The following is a 17280-nucleotide window of genomic DNA, read 5'->3' on the forward strand; positions in this document are numbered from 1 at the left end:
TCTTGGCTGGTGGGAGAAGAAAGGCGGGGAGAGTTGGCTCAGCTGCCAGAGCGCCAGAGCGGGGAGCGAGGGGGCTGGTGCAGGCTGGTTTTGTGGCTTTGCGCGAACCCCTCCACCCCCCCACCGCCGCTTTTCATAATTATCCACTAAGCTCCTGCGCTTTCTGGGACTGTGGAACCCCAGCTCACATCTGCTGTCTCTTTTGTAGTGCACAAAGCCCCAGGCGGTGGCAGCTGATTAGCATGGATGCGGGAGACATTTGCATGTAATAGCTCCCAATGAAGGGGGTGCCCCGTGTCCTTTTCAGAAATGCCAAGCTCTTTCTTTGTCTTGGCCTTCTATTCTTGGGGTTGCCCTTCACACCCCCCACAACTGAGTGGACTGTCACCTGCAGGCTAGGACTACAGGGGAAGCTGTCAACCCTTGAAGGTAGAGCTTGGGGACCAGCCCTGAGAGGGAACCCCCTACCAAGTGCCCCCCAGTCCTCTGACTCAAGAAGCTACACAGTGATTTATGAGGTTTGGGTGTCCTCAGTTCAGGGGGTTTTCTCCAGAGCCCAACTGGATGGGGCCCACATTGAGTGCCCTGACTCCTGAGATCTGACCTGGCAGTTGAGGGCAAGGGAAAGGGCAGCTGCCCCAGGTAGTGCGTGGGGACACCACAGAGGCCTTGGCCTACTTGAGATACCAGCAGGACACCCACAGACACCTCTCTCCACTAGGCGGCTGCCTCTGAGCCCTGCCCACACGCCTCCCAGTGCCCTGTCCCTGCCTGATTTCAGAGTCGTTTGCTGCCTTCTGGAAGCCTGCGTTCCTGGGGACTCCTGAAGTAGATGCAGCACTTTGACTGAGTTGCCCCACGCATTTCTGCCCAGGTCCTAAAGTAAGCCTTTCGGGGCCAGCAGAAGTAGCTGTTTTTTCTCATGAAATATTTTTGAAGGAATAAAGGCAAATGCAGCCAACACCTGTGTACTTCCCACGCCCATTTTAAGGAAACCTTGCCCATGGAATGAAGCCCCCCATCCAGTCTCCTCCCCAGGAACAGCCTTACACTGACTCTGGTGGTCGGCTTTTGGAGAGTCCTTTGGAAATGGCCTGAAAAGCTCACCTGTAACCTTTAAAGCTTAACATGAGCTTTACAAGTGAGATATAAATGTTGAGGTGGGAGGATCATCTGAGGCTGGGAGTTTGAGACCAGCCTGGGCAACATAGTGAGACCTCATCTCTATAAAAAAAATGTAAAATTAGACTTGCGTGGTGGTGCATGCAAGCCTGGGGTTCCAGATGCTCAGGAGGCTGAGGCGGGACGATTGCTCGAGCCCAGGAGTTTGAGACCAGTCTGGGCAACATAGGGAGACCTTGACTCTACAAAACTTTAAAAATTAGGTTTTGTTTTGTTTTGTTTTGTTTGAGACAGATTTTCGCTCTTTGTTGCTGAGGCTGGAGTGCAGTAGTGTGATCTTGGCTCACTGCAACCCCCGCCTCCCAGGTTCAAGTGATTCTCCTGTCTCAGTCTCCTGAGTAGTTGAGATTACGGGTGCACAGCACCACCTTCTGCTAATTTTTTTCTTTTTTTTTTTTTGGAGACAGAGTTTCATTCTTGTTGCCCAGGCTAGAGTGAAGTCACACGATCTTGGCTTACCACAACCTCTGCCTCCAAGTTCAAGCAATTCTCCTTCCTCAGTCTCCCAAGTAGCCGGGATTATAGGCATGTGCCACCATGCCTGGCTAATTTTTTGTACTTTTAGTAGAGATGGGGTTTTGCCATGTTGGTCAGGCTAGTCTTGAACTCCTGACCTCAGATGATCCGCCTGCCTCAGCCTCCCAAAGTATTGGGATTACAGGCATGAGCCACCACGCCTGGCCAATTTTTGTATTTTTAGTAGAGACAACGTTTCACCATGTTGGCCAGGCTGGTCTCAAGCTCCTGCCCTCAGGTGATTCTCCTGTCCTGGCCTCCCAAAGTGCTGGGATTACAGGCGTGAGCCACTGCACCCTGCCTAAAAATTAGTTTTGTGTGGTGATGCATACCTGTGATCCCAGTGACTCTGTTATGTTTACGTGTGTGCGTGTGTGCATGGGTGCGTGTGTGCGTGTGTGTGTGTGTGTGTGTGTGTATTTTTTTTCTTTTCCTGATACAGCTCTATCCCACCTGAAGTTCCAGCTACTTAGGAAGTTGAGGTGGGAGGATTGCTTCTTGAGCCCAGGAGATGGAGGCTGCAGTGTGCTATGACAAGGCCATTGCACTCCAGCCTGAGTGACAGGGAGACCAAAAATGAGGAGTGTTCCCAAGCAGTGTGTGAAACTGATCCTCTGTGAGCCACGTGCCAGATGGGTTGGGTCCCAGGTGTGGGCACTGGGGGACAGAGCCAGACACTTGTGCCGGGCCCAACACGGCCTTGTGTCCAGAACTCTCTCACTCCTTCTCTTGACCCTTTGCCTTGAGTTGGAGCACTCTGGGGACACAGGGACCAAGATTGGTGTTTTGTGCCAATGCCATGCTACTGTGTGCCCACGGGTCTTGAGCCGGGCGTGGATGGGTTTATCCTCATGGCTACACACCGAGCCACGTGTTATTTTATTTTTCTAGACACTAAAGCCTAGGTGTCAGGAGGTGTTCGTCCCTTGCTTGCAGGTGGCAGAGCCCAGGTGGAAACCTGGATCTTACCGCACCTGGTTTGTTTGGGAGGCCTCCCTTGCTGCATTGCAGGTCAGGAAGCCCCGCTGCCCTTGGGCTGACCGTGGCAACTCCATCACACCCACTGAGGGCCTCGGGGTGGGTTCAGGGCTTGCACTGAGAGATTCCAAGCCGAGGAAAGCAGGGCTATCCGTCAGCCTCCAGCTGGGTCATGGAAGAGGCTCAGGGCCTGTTCCCACTCCCCTCCCCCAGCCAGCAGAGTCCAAAAGGGTGTTGGGGGGTGGTCCGCAGTCCATTCTGCACACTCTAGGGAGGGGCCCAGACAGTTTTCATAAATACCAGCCCTCCCACCCCCAGCCTTCGCCCTTGCCTTTTGTCTGGCTATCTTTCATGTACAAGGGAGAAATTCAAACCACTCAGGAGGGTGTAACATGAAAAGTCAGTCTCTCTTTCCCTCCGCACTGCCCATGACCTTCGGTTTTTCAGGCACATACAAGTGTGCATGCATAAATCTCTCCTCAAACCCGCTGGGCTTCAAGTTATGCATGTTCACACAATGGCAGAGGAGGGTGCGGACTGAAAAGTGTGACGTGCTTCCCAGAGGCAGCACTGAAGTCACTATTGTGTTTCCAGACAAGCCCCATGGATGCAGTGTGCACGGCCCCTCTTCCCTCTTCTATACACCTGAGGTGCATAGATTTTACACCACTCTGTCCCTTACCTTGTGGCTTGGTCATTTAACATGTTATTATGTACAGATGGAAATCGATTTCTTTTAATTTGCCACATTTTCATTTATTCATTCTTTCATTAATTCAGTGGGTATTTTGGTTTTCTGCTTTGGGCATGTTCGGGTCTAGGTATAGTATATCTATTTGTGAGACGGAGCCTCGATCTGTGACCTAGGCTGGAGTGCAGTGATGTAATCTCGGCTCACTGCAACTTCTGCCTCCCAGGTTCACGAAATTCTCCTGCCTCAGCCTCCTAAGTAGCTGGGATTACAGGCATGTGCCACTACACCCAGCTAATTTTTGTATTTTTAGTAGAGACAGGGTTTCACCACATTTGCAAAAATGTTCTCGATCTCCTCACCTTGTGATCCGCCCGCCTTGGCCTCCCAAAGTGCTGGGATTATAGGTGTGAGCCACACCCAGCCAGATCTAGTATATGTTTGCAAGTAGAGCTTGTAGCATGCATAAGGCTCTGCGAAGGGATTTCTGGGCCGGAAGTTTTTGATCAGTGCTCAAACTTAGGTTGCTAAACGGCTCCTATGTGCTGGGGCAGTGCCTGTTCAGAGCCATGGCTGCAGGGCTCCTGGACACCCAGCTCTGGTGCTGGAGGGGGGTTGGGATTTGCCCAGAGGCCGGGGCTGGGCCAGAGGAGCCCAGGGTGACCTCATGGTCCTCAGATACCCGGGGCTGGACAGCACCGTGGAACAGCTGCTCCAGAGCTTCTCCAAAGAATCCGACTCAAGTTACGGCAGGAGAGGGAGGCCAGGCCGGGTTAGGGTTCTGGGGTTTGGGATTCTCTTCTGAGGCTGGGGTTGATCTGTTGCTGATGATGGTTAACAGCAGCTGCTCTTGTTTATGAAGTACTTAACACCTACCGCTCTCTCCATTACCTAGGAGTCCTCGCTGCAGGGAGGGGTTTTCATCCCCATTTTGTGCCCATTTTATTTTATTTTATTTTTTGAGACAGAGGTTTGCTCTTGTTGCCCAGGCTGGAGTGCAGTGGCATGACCTTGGCTCACTGCAGCCTCTTCCTCCTGGGTTCAAGCAATTCTCCGGCTTCAGCCTCCCGAGTAGATAGGATTACATGCTCATGCCACCACACCCAGCTAATTTTTTTGTATTTTTAGTAGAGATGGGGTTTCACTCTGTTAGCCAGGATGGTCTCAATAACCTCATGATCTGCCTGCCTCAGCCTCCCAAAGTGCTAGGATTATAGGTGTGAACCACTGCACCTGGCTGTTGCACCCATTTTATTTATTTATTTTATTTTTTATGTTTTTAAAATTTATTTTGAGACAGAGTTTTGCTCTTGTTGCCCAGGCTGGAGTGCAATGGTGCGATCTTGGCTCACCACAACCTCTGCCTCTTGGGTTCAAGCGATTCTCCTACCTCACCCTCCCGAGTAGCTGAGATTACATGCATATGCCATTATGCCTGGCTAATTTTTTTATTTTTAGTAGAGATGGGGTTTCACCATCTTGAGCTCAAGTGATCCACCCACCTCGGTCTCCCAAGCGTGGGATTACAGGCATGAGCCAGCTCACCTGGTCGTTGTGCCTATTTTATAGATGGGGCACCTGAGTCCAGGGGTGAAGGCAGGTGGTAGTTTAGGGGATCAGAGCCCTGCCAGGCTTTGCTGCGCATGGGCTGTGACCTAGCGAAGTTCCAGGATGGTGCCCTGGGGCTGGGCTGCCAGGCCTCCACGTGGTTTATATCATCTCACCCTTTGGAATGTGTCAGGGTGGCCATTGGACAGATGAGGAAGCCAGGGTCAGGGCTGGAGAACAGCAGGTTCGGCCCTGAACCCAGGTCCTTTTTGATGCCAAAGCCCACCCTTCCAGCTACTTCTCTGCTGGATGATCCCAGGGTCATCTCTGCTGCCTCATGGGCACATGGGCGCCAAGCCACACAGGAATGAGGGGAAGCTTCTGGTGTCCACAGTCTAGAAACAAGGTCACCGCTGCCAGGGCAGTGGGGCCTGGCTGAGGTGTCACCTCCTCCCGAGTCGGCCTGGAATCTGAATTGTGCCCGATCTGCATGCATCAGCGTCCATGCTTTCCTTCCTTTTGGCACTTACTGCCAGCTCCTGTTGTACCGGCGTGGTGGCTCAGGCCTGTAATCCCAGCACTTTGGGAGGCTGAGGCAGGCGGATGACGAGGTCAGGAGATCGACACCATCTTGGCCTAACATGGTGAAACCCCATCTCTACTAAAAATACAAAAAATTAGCCGGGCTTTGTGGCAGGTGTTGAAGCAGGAGAATCCCTTGAACCTGAGAGGTGCTGCTCACTGCCCTGCTGGGTGCTCTCTGCCTCCCACTGTGGACTCTCAGCATGGGAGGGTTGGGGTTGGCTCTCTGGTTCACCGCCATATCCTCTGTGCCCACACGTGGTCTGGGCGGAGCAGGCTGAGCAGAGAGATGCCAGCCGAGTGGGCTTCAGGAAGTATGTTTTTTTCCTTGCCAGTGGGATGGGAGTTGGCCGGCAGGGGGGTCTCCCTCTTTTTACCTGACTCTCCTCCTTTGCTGGGGGATATTTTCCTCTGGAAGGTGAAGAGACCATGTTGTCTTTGGTAGTAGGAGGTGATTTAATAAAAGATGTACCATTTGGACAACAGTTTCAACGGCCACCAGCTGCTCCCCTCCCCAAGTCCGCCGAGATAAATACCTTTAATTATGCCTCCATTTGCTGGCTCCAGTTATATTCTTCCTGGAGATGCAAGAGCTTGAAATGTGGCCTTTCCCCCCTTGAGCTGGTGCTGCTTTTCTTGCTCTCCACCTCCTTGTGTTCTCCCTCTTTCTCTTTTTTTTTTTTCTGAGACGGAGTCTCACTCTGACACTGGAGTGCAGTGGCGCAATCTCGGCTCACTACAACCTCAGCCTCCCGGTTCAAGTGATTCTTCCGCCTCAGCCTCCCAAAAAGCTGGGACTACAGGCACGTGTCACCATACCTGGCTAACTTTTGTATTTTTTAGTAGAGACAGGGTTTCACCGCGTTGGTCAGGATGGTCTCGATCTCTTGACCTTGTGATCCGCCCTCCCTGGCCTCCCAAAGTGCTGAGATTACATATGTGAGCCCCCATGCCCTGCTGTCTTTTTTTTTTTTTTCTTTCTTGAGATGGGGTCTCGCTCTGTTGCCCAGGCTGTAGTTCAGTGGCACAATCTCAGCTCACCGCAGCCTTGACCTCTCAGGCTCAAGGGATTTTCCTGCCACAGCTTCCCATTTGGGACTACAGGTGCGTATCACCACGTTCAGCTAATTTTTTTTATTATTATTTGTAGAAGTTTGGGTCTCACTATGTTGCACAGGCTGGGCTCAAATTCCTGGGCTCAAGTGATCCTCCTGCCTCAGCTTCCCAAAGTGCTGGGATTACAGACATGAGCCTCTGTTCCCAGCCGGTCTGCTTGTTCTCTATCTGCCAAAGAATGGCCCTTAGGTTGTGATGGGATGGCAGGTTCTCTTTTTTTTTTTTTCTTTTTCCTTTTTTTTTCTTTTGGAAATAAAAGACTTGGTCTGTCACTCAGGCTGGAGTGCAGTGGTGTGATTTCTGCTCACTGCAGCCTCCGCCTCCACCTAGTTTGAATCTATTCTTGTGCCTCAGCTTCCCAAGTAGCTGGGATTACAGGCATGCACCACCACTCCTGGCTAATTTTTGTATTTTTGGTAGAGATGGGGTTTCACCATGTTGGCCAGGATATTCTCAAACTCCTGGCCTCAAGCAATCTGCTTGCCTTGGCCTCCCAAGTTCTGGGATTAGAAGTGTGAGCCACTGTGCCTGGCCTAGGGATAGGAGGTTCTAAGGGAGGAGAGCGTTTAACTCCAGGTACCCCTGACCCAGGTTTAACCAACCTCAGGGGCCCAAGGACCCCCTACTTGTTCCATTGCTTTCTGGAAGCAAGGGGAGGGGAAGGAGGTGAACAGTAATAGCAGATAGTGCTGCTGTGCGTCCGCCTGATGCTAAACATGTCTGCATGGTGAAGCGTCTTCCCAAACCAAGGCCATGCTCATGGTGAGGGCAGGCTAGCATTTGGACTTGGACACCTGGACCCCTGCACCCTCTGCCTCCTGTGCTTAGGGAAGAGGCTGGACTGCCCCTCCCCGTGTCCCAGGAAGGGCATTCTGGTCAGTACCCATGAGTTCCCCTTGTGTGCTGGGTACTGTGGGTCATGCCCAGAGCCCTAAATCTGTGCTTCATGGGGTTGTCAGGCAGGCGTTAAATAAGGAGCTGCAAAGCAATGAGAGCTTATCTGGGAAATGCTGGAGGACCTCTAGGAGGAGGTGAAAAGAAAGCAGGGGAAGAGGGGAGCGTGAGCCACTCTAAGGAGCATCAGAGGCCAGAGAGAACCTCTGCCCATGATCTTGACCTGGAAGGAGTGTTGAAGGCCAGCAGGGTGTGTCTGGAGTGACCCAGGGAGCTGCAGTGAGGCAGCAGACACTGGCAGGGGGCTCGTTCCAGAAGGCCCCAAGGAACCATGGGGTGGTGTGAAGCAGGGAAGAGAACACAGCAGGCTGGCGTGTTAGACACCGTGTGGCTTGAAGGCTGGACTGAGAGGTGACTGACCCCGGGACCATCTGCTCAGTGAGACCCTTGAGAGACGTCTCCCTGTTTTTCCAAGACCCACCTGCATGCTGGGACCCAGGGCTTTGGTGCAGCTTCTGCTGCCCCAGGGGCTCACCATTCTCTAGCGAGATTTCTTCGAGTCCGGGGCTAGGGAGTCCTTGTACCTTAGAGTCCTCCAGATTCTGCTGCCCTGGGGGGTCAATAAGGGGATGTGCAGGGTACTGATTCTAAGGCAGGTGGGGAAAAGCAGCCTATCCCCCAAAAGCTTCCCTATTCCCCACCCCCATTGCCTCCTGCCTGACCCAGCCATAGCCCTTGGCTCCTGCCCTGTCCCGTGTGGCAGCAGGTCTCTCCCCACCTCCCTCCTAGTGCTGCCCAAGGCTGAGCCACCAGTCCACCGGGGCCTCTTGCAGTCTCTCCACAGTGCCCCCATCCACATCAATACACCTTGCTTGGGGGATCTGTCCCAGCAGTCTCCCAGGGCTCACCACACTGTCTTGGCCACCCCTGTTTCCCTGCCTTCCCTGTGCTGTTCCCTCACTGGCAGATCTGTCCCCAGGCTCCTTCCTAGGCTGAGTCAGGTGCTACCTCTAGGCACCTAGAGCTAGGCACCACCATCTAGGGATCCCTGTCAGTCTGCCACTCAGCTGTCCTTGCCACATCTGGAATGGGAACTGTGTCTCCATTGCCCAGCACCTGGTGAGCAAATAAGGAAGTGGGTGGCAGTGGCGCTGAGGGTCCAGCCTCTGCTCTGCACCTGTAATCCTCTGGGGATTTGCAAATAAAGCTTTATGGGTGCACAGCTATGCTCATTTGTTTACATATTGTCTGCTGCAAGGCAGAATAGAATCATTGTAGCAGAGATAAGATTCCCTAGCAAGAGTTCGGATTCCCCAGGAAGCACACAACATTTACTGTCTGGTCCTTTACAGAGAAAGGCAGCCTAGCTATGCTCTAGGAAGCACAGAGACATCATGTGGTGCATTGGTGAGGAGCAGGGATGCAGTCCCAGTCACCTTGGCCATTCTCACTCTGTGACCTTGAGCAAGATACTCTGAGCAAATGAGAGTAGTAACAATAGATGCTCCCAGGGGTTGACATAAGGCACTGGAACGCAGCTTGGCCCTTAGAGTGTTGTCACTCCTATGTCATGTGACATCCCAGCCTCCACAGAATGTGGGCAGCCCTGGCTCATGGCAACTAGGGGTTTGTGACTTGGATTCATATGGTGGAGGCCTGCTTCCTGGGGAGAAGTCAGGCTCAAAGATGGGTTAATTTTTCTACCCGCTTCCCTATGATTCCAGCCCCTCCTCCCTTTGCCCCAGAGCTTCAGCACGGCCAACTACAGTGTGGCAGCCATTGAGCAGCCCAGGCTGGGTCCCAGGATGGCCGAAGCGTAACGCTTAGTCCGGGTTGGTGTTCTTCACATTCCCCGTTTGAGACTCCACCTGGAGAACCCAGTCCTGTTCTTTTTACCGCAGGGTAAAGAAATCACAGCTCTAGGCTAGGCGTGCTGGCTCACACCTGTGATCCCAGCACTTTGGGAGGCCGAGGCGGGCGAATCACCTGAGGTCAGGAGTTTGAGACCAGCCTGGACCAACATGGTGAAACCCCATCTCTACTAAAAACACAAAAATTAGGCCGGGTGCAGTGATCAGCCCTGTAATCCCAGCATTTTGGGAGACCGAGGCAGGTGGATCACAAGGTCAGGGGATCGAGACCATCCTGGCCAACATGGTGAAACCCTGTCTCTACTAAAAATACAAAAGTTAGCTGGGCATGGTGATACATGTCTGTAATCCCAGCTACTCCGAGTAGGCTGAGCCACAGGAATTGCTTGAACCCAGCTACTCAGGAGGTGGAGGTTGCAGTGAGCCGGGATAGTGCCGCTGCACTCCAGCCTGGGCAACAGAGCAAGAATCTGACTTAAAAAAAGCTGGACACGGTGACTCACACCTATAATCCTAGCACTTCAGGATGCCGAGGTGGGCAGATCACTTGGCTGAGGAGTTCGAGACCAGTCTGACCAACACAATGAAACCCCGTCTTTACTAAAAATACAAAAATTAGCCTGGTGTGGTGGTATACACCTGTAGTCCCAGCTACTCAGGAAGCTGAGGCAGGAATCCCTAGAATCCTGGAGGTGGAGGTTGCAGCGAGCCAAGATTTTTGAGACTCCATCTCAAAACATAAAATAGGCTGGGCACGGTGGCTCATGCCTGTAATCCCAGCACTTTGAGAGGCCAAGGTAGGCGGATCATGAGGTCAGGAGTTCAAGACCAGCCTGGCCAATATGGCAAAACCCCATCTCTACTAAAAACAAAAATTAGCCACGCATGGTGGCGGGCGCCTGTAATCCCAGCTATTCAGGAGGCTGAGACCGGAGAATCTCTTGAACGTGGGAGAAGGAGGTTGCAGTGAGCCAAGATTGCACCACTGCACTCCAGCCTGGGCGACAGAGTGAGACTCCATCTCATAATAATAATAATAATAATAAATAAAATAATTGTTCGTTTCTTCCTCCCTCTCCTCCCTTCCCTTCCTTTCCTTTCCTTTCCTTTTTCCTTTCCTTTCCTGTCTTACTCTTGTTGCCCAGGCTAGACTGTAGTGGTGCCATCTTGACTCACTGCAGTGTCAACTTCCTGGGCTCAGGTGATTCTCCCACCTCAGTCTCCCAAGTAGCTGGGACTAATAGGTGCACGCTACTATACCTGACTATATTGTATTTTCAGTAGAGATGGGGTTTTGCCATGTTGCCCAGGCTGGTCTCAAAACTCCCGGGTTCTAGTGATCTGCCCACTTCAGCCTCCCAAAGTAATAGGATTACAAGTGTGAGCCACCGTGCCTGACCCTAAAAGAGTTCTTCATATATTCTGGACACTAAATACTAAACAATAAGACGATTTACAAATAGTTCTCCTAAGAGTTTTCTAGTTTTAGCTGTTATATGGTCATTGTTCCATTTGAGTTATCTTTTGTTTGCATATGGTGTGAGGTAGGGATTTAACTTGGTTCTGTTTCATGTGGTTATCCAGTTTTCTCAGAGTGTTTGTTGAAGACACAGTTCTTTCCCCAGTGAATGTACTTGGGATCCTTGTCAAAGTCAATTGAGCATAAGTGTAAGCGTTTATTTCTGGACTCTGATTCTGTTCCATTCATCTGTATTTCCATTCTTTTGCCAGAACCACTACACTGTTTTTATTACTGTACCTTTGTAGTAAAATTTGAAATTGAGAGATCCTCCAACTTTGTTCTTTTTTTTTTTGAGACAGAGTTTCGCTGTTGTTACCCAGACTGGAGTGCAATGGCAGGATCTCAGCTCACCGCAACCTCCGCCTTCTGGGTTCAAGCAATTCTCCTGCCTCAGCCTCCCAAGTAGCTGGGACTACAGACGTGCACCACCATGCCCAGCTAATTTTTGTATTTTCAGTAGAGACGGGGTTTCACCTCATTGACCAGGATGGTCTTGATCTCTTGACCTCATGATTCACCCGCCTCAGCCTCCCAAAGGCGTGAGCCACCGTGCCCAGCCTCCAACTTTGTTCTTTTCAAGATTGTTCTGGCTATTAAGAGTGATTAGGAACACTTTTGCCATATTTGCACTCATACTTCTCTCTCTACATTGATTTTGTTGTTGTGATGGGCCATTCAAAAGCAGGCTACTGACTTCATGGGAATTTGCCATAAATACTTCTGCACATGTTTTCTAAGAACACAGGCATTTCTCTACAGAACCACAATGCCATTGTCATATTGAAGTAACTTAAAATTATGGCATAGTAGTCCACACTCACATTTCCCCAGTCATCTTTTTTTTTTTTTTTTTTGGAGACAAGAGTCTCACTCTGTCATCCAGGCTGTAGTGCAGTGGCCAGATCTCGGCTCACTGCAACTTCTGCCTCCCGGGTTCAAGTGATTCTTCTGCCTCAGACTCCTGAGTAGCTGGGATTACAGGTGTGTGCCAACACACCCAGCTAATTTTTGTATTTTTAGTAGAGACGGGGTTTCACCATGTTGGTTAGGCTGGTCTCAAACTCCTGACCTCATGATCAGCCCACCTCAGCCTCCCAAAGTGCAGGGATTACAGGCATGAGCCGCCACACTTGGCTTTTTTTTTTTAAGATAGTATCTCACTTCTGTTGTCCAGACTAGAGTGCAGTGGCACCATCATAGCTTACTGCAGCCTCATCCTCCTGGGCTCAAGCAATCCACTGCAGCCTCCCAAGTAGCTGGGACCACGGGTGTGAGCACTCCATCCAGCTCCCCAGTTGTCCTTTATTTTTCTTGAGACAGGGTCTTGCTCTGTCTCCCAGCCTGGATGGAATGAAGTGGCACAGTCATGGCTCACTGTAGCCAGGACCTCCCAGGCTGTGATCCTCCCACCTCGGCCTCATGAGTCCCTAAGACAATAGGCACATGGTCACCACGCCTGCCTAATTTTTAAATTTTTTTGTAGAGACAGGGTCTTGTTATGCTGCCCAGGCTGATCTCCAACTCCGAAGTTCAAGTCATCCTCCTGCCTTGGCCTCCCAAGATGCTGGGATTAGTGGTGTGAGCCCGGCCTCCCAAGATGCTGGGATTAGCGGTGTGAGCCCGGCCTCCCAAGATGCTGGGATTAGCGGTGTGAGCCCGGCCTCCCAAGGTGCTGGGATTAGCGGTGTGAGCCCGGCCTCCCAAGGTGCTGGGATTAGCGGTGTGAGCCCGGCCTCCCAAGGTGCTGGGATTAGCGGTGTGAGCCCGGCCTCCCAAGACGCTGGGATTAGCGGTGTGAGCCCGGCCTCCCAAGACGCTGGGATTAGCGGTGTGAGCCCGGCCTCCCAAGACGCTGGGATTAGCGGTGTGAGCCCGGCCTCCCAAGACGCTGGGATTAGCGGTGTGAGCCCGGCCTCCCAAGGTGCTGGGATTAGCGGTGTGAGCCCGGCCTCCCAAGACGCTGGGATTAGCGGTGTGAGCCCGGCCTCCCAAGGTGCTGGGATTAGCGGTGTGAGCCCGGCCTCCCAAGACGCTGGGATTAGCGGTGTGAGCCCGGCCTCCCAAGACGCTGGGATTAGCGGTGTGAGCCCGGCCTCCCAAGACGCTGGGATTAGCGGTGTGAGCCCGGCCTCCCAAGACGCTGGGATTAGCGGTGTGAGCCCGGCTTCCCAAGATCCTGGGATTAGAGGTGTGAGCCCGGCCTCCCAAGACGCTGGGATTAGAGGTGTGAGCCCGGCCTCCCAAGATCCTGGGATTAGCGGTGTGAGCCCGGCCTCCCAAGACACTGGGATTAGAGGTGTGAGCCCGGCCTCCCATGACGCTGGGATTAGCGGTGTGAGCCTGGCCTCCCAAGATGCTGGGATTAGAGGTGTGAGCCTGGCCTCCCAAGTTGTCCTTGATAACTTTTTTTTTCTTCCCAAGTACACCAGCAAGTTTTGTGTGTGTGTGTGTGTGTGTGTGTGTGTGTGTGTGTGTGTGTGTGTGTGTTTTGAGACGGAGTTTCGCTCTTGTCGCCTAGACTGGAGTGCAATGGCACGATTTCAGCCCACCACAACCTCCGCCTCCTGGGTTCAAGCAATTCTTCTCCCTCAGCCTCCCGAGTAGCTGGGATTACAGGCTCCCAGCTAATTTTGTATTTTTAGTAGAGATGGGGTTTCTCCATGTTGGTCAGGCTGGTCTGGAACTCCCAACATCAGGTGATCCGCCTGCCTCGGCCTCCCAAATTTCTGGGATTACAGGCATGAGCCACCACGTCCAGCGACCTTTATAACTTTCTTAAACGTTTTTCATTTGGCTTTAGCCCAGGGTCCCACTTTGAATTGCATTGTGTGCTCACCTCTTTTTTTTTTGAGACAGTCTTGTTCTGTCGCTCAGGCTGGAGTGCAGTGGCACAATCTCAGCTCCTGTGGCCTCTGCCTCCCGGATTGAAGCAATTCTCCTGCCTCAGCCTCCCCAGTAGTTGGGACTACAGGCATATGTCACCACGCCCAGCTAATTTTTGTATTTTTAGTAGAGATGGGGTTACACCATGTCCGTCAGGCTGGTCTCGAATGCCTGACCTTGTGATCCACCCACCTCCCCCTTGCAAAGTGCCGAGATTACAGGCGTTAGCACTCCTCCACTCTGGAATAGCTCCCGCCATTTTGTTCTTTCCTGACAATGGCCAGTTGGGGAGACCAGACTGGTTGTCTGGTAGCCTGCCCCATGACCTGTCCTTTTATTGTTCCTTGAAGATGGGACTAGGGCAAACATTTTTGCCCAAGAATACTACAGATGATGCACCCATTTCATTGCGGTACGGCGTGCAGGGGCACCGTGCTCGATGGGGCTGGCCTGTTGCTAATGTTGCTAAATTTCACATTCAACTTGGGTGGAGTGGCTGCAGGTTTGTGGAATGGATGACTAGTAACAGCTGTCATGATGGGTACAGCAAGACAGTGTCATAACCCAGTAGTCCACTGCCCCGCCATCAGCCCCATCTGATGGTGAGAACCTGAGCTCCAGAGAGGCCGAGGGAACTGCCTGTGTCCCAGTGAACAGATGGTGCGGGTAGGGTGTGAACCTGGCAGACTGGCTCCACCGGCCACATTCGGTCACTGCACTGCACACATCCAAGAACAGAAGGGTTCAGTCGAGTGGAGCAGAGGCAGCTCTGGCTCTGAGGCCCTGTGGGCTGACACCATGCCTGGTGGCCCCATCTGACCACCTCCGCCTTCACTGTGCCCGTCTCACCCCTGGTCGTCCTGAGGACACAGGCTGTGCCCCTGCTGCCTGATGAGCCGCTCCCTCGTCTTCAGTGTGAGCTGGGCAGGCAGGGCACCCAGCAGTGCTGCCAAGGTGGTTTCATGGTACTCTGGAAGAATCTGGGGGCAACGAGGGGAGGCAGCAGGAGGGCAACAGGGACATTGCTCAAAAGAAGGCAGCTGATAGGGCTCCACTGCTCACGCCAGCCTTTGTTCTCTTGTAGATGAAGATGTGTGTGTCTTTAAGTGCTCAGTGTCCCGAGAGACAGAGTGCAGCCGTGTGGGCAAACAGTCCTTCATCATCACCCTGGGCTGTAACAGCGTCCTCATCCAGTTCGCCACACCCAATGGTACGTGGCCCTTCTTCCATTCTGGTGACATGAGCCCAGAGCGCCCAGAGCCCTGGTGTATCCCTGAGACTGGCCCCCTGCCCTGAAAACCGCATTCCCACCTGCAGATATGTACAGAATACACTCCACTGCCTAGGCAAACACTGGATCCCAGACCCTCCCTTAACAGCTCCTTTTGGTCTTTAGGGGCTTGACTCTATGTCCCCACCTCCAAGAAGCCCATCCTGACTACCTGGGCCCAGTCTTCCCACAGTGGCTGGGCCAGCTGTGGATGGAATTTAGGGGATAGAGTCAGACAAGGTCCTAGAGGCAGGAAGAGTTTGCTCAGGGTACAAAGAAGCCACCAGAGGGGCCTAACCAGACCCACCTTGGGGGCACAGGTGGATACAAGATTCCTGACTAGGGGTAGGGGAACCCTAGGCGGGTGCAGCTGGGATTTGGAGGTGCGGGAAGCAGTGGAGGTGTCAAGGAACGCCCAGGGCTAAAAATCATCTGAAGGTCCCGCCATAGGCTTGGTTACCAGAGAGCTGAAGTGAGCCCAGTGGTTGACACGGGCTGGTGCAGGACAGCTGGAAGTGGGTAGGCTGCCTGCCCATCACTACAGCCGGCTTCCTTCCCTCTTGTCGGGGCTGTGCAGTGACCCAGATGTGCCTTGGGCAGCCTGACCCTTGGGCCACCTGTGTGAAGCTGCCACACCTGGCTAATTTTTTGTATTTTAGTAGATATGGGGTTTCACCATGTTGCCCAGGCTGGTCTGAAACTCCTGGGCTCAGGCGGTCCGCCTGCCTTGGCCTCCCACCATGCCTGGCCTTTTTTTTTTTTTTTTTTTTTTCTGAGACAGTTTCGTTCTTGTTACCCAGGCTGGAGTGCAATGGCGCGATCTCGCTCACCGCAACCTCCACCTCCTGGGTTCAGGCAATTCTTCTGCCTCAGCCTCCTGAGTAGCTGGGATTACAGGCACGTGCCACCATTCCCAGCTAATTTTTTGTATTTTTAGTAGAGATGGGGTTTCACCATTGACCAGGATGGTCTCACTCTCTTGACCTCGTGATCCACCCGCCTCAGCTTCCCAAAGTGCTGGGATTACAGGCATGAGCCACCTCGCCCGGACTTTTTTTTTTTTTTTTTTTTGAGACAGAGTGTCACTCTATTGCTCAGACTGGAGTGCTGTGGCAAGATCTTGGCTCACGGCAACCTCCACTTCCTTGGTTCAAGCGATTCTCAGCCTCAGCCTCCCAGGTAGCTGGGACTACATGTGTGTGCCACCATGCCTGGCTAATTTTTGTATTTTTATTATAGTAGCGATGGAGTTTCTCCATATTGCCCAGGCTGGTCTCAAACCCCTGGCCTCAATGATCCACCCGCCTCAGTCCTAAAGTGCTGGGGTTATAGGCATGAGCCACTGTACCCAGCCCTTCCCACTTGTAAGACTATTTATGTTTTAATAATTTTTATTTCAGTTCTGTCCGTTTTTAAAAGTTGGGCTAAAATTTCTGTAACAATCTGGTCACTAACCCAGTAAAAGTGTGCGGCTTGGGAGCGTTCAGCACACTCACTTTGTTCAGCTGTTGCTGCCATTCATCTCCAGAACTTGCTCATCGTCCCGAACTGTCTTTTCATTTTTTTTACCCTCTTGTTGCCCGGGCTGGAGTGCAATGGTGCAGTCTCGGCTCACTGCAACCTCTGCCTCCAGGTTCAAGTGATTCTCCTGCCTCAGTCTCCCGAGTAGCTGGGATTACAGGCATGTGCCATCATGCCTGTCTAACTTTGTATTTTTAGTAGAGACGGGGTTTCTCCATGTTGGACAGGCTGGTCTTGAACCCCCAATCTCAGGTGATCTGCCCACCTCAGCCTCCCAAAGTGTTAGGATTACAGGCATGTGCCACTGCACCTGGTTGTGTCTTTTAATTTTTAAAGAGATTGTCTTTTAAATATTGTTTTGTTTTTTACTTGATATAATTTAGTGGGCATTATACTATGTTAATAAATGTAGCATTTATTTATTTATTTACTGGTTTTTTTTTTTTTTGAGATGGAGTCCCACTCCATTGCCAAGGCTGGATTGCTGTGGCACAATCTCAGCTCACTGAAACCTCTGCCTCCCTGGTTCCAAGCGATTCTCCCGCCTCAGCCTCCTGAGTAGCTGGGATTACAGGCACCCACCACCACCCCCGCCTAATTTTTATATTTTTAGTAGAGACAGAGTTTCACCATTTTGGCCGGGCTGGTCTCGAACTCCTGACCTCAACTGAACAGCCTACCTCAGCCTCTCCAAGTGGTGGGATTA

At 52.2% G+C, this 17280-nt stretch overlaps 1 protein-coding gene across 4 annotated transcripts in view; it reads left to right on the forward strand.

Moving 5' to 3' along the window:
• Window positions 1–17280, forward strand: part of CARM1 (coactivator associated arginine methyltransferase 1) — a 51431-nt gene that overhangs the window by 17671 nt on the left and 16480 nt on the right. For all 4 annotated transcript variants that reach the window (XM_035287429.3, XM_035287430.3, XM_035287431.3 and 1 more), the window contains exon 2: window positions 14868–14993. In XM_035287429.3, the coding sequence (XP_035143320.1) occupies window positions 14868–14993 (126 nt within the window). The remainder of the gene's footprint in view (window positions 1–14867; window positions 14994–17280) is intronic.

Source organism: Callithrix jacchus, chromosome 22, assembly GCF_049354715.1.
Source record: "Callithrix jacchus isolate 240 chromosome 22, calJac240_pri, whole genome shotgun sequence".
Taxonomy (NCBI): Eukaryota; Metazoa; Chordata; class Mammalia; order Primates; family Cebidae; genus Callithrix; species Callithrix jacchus.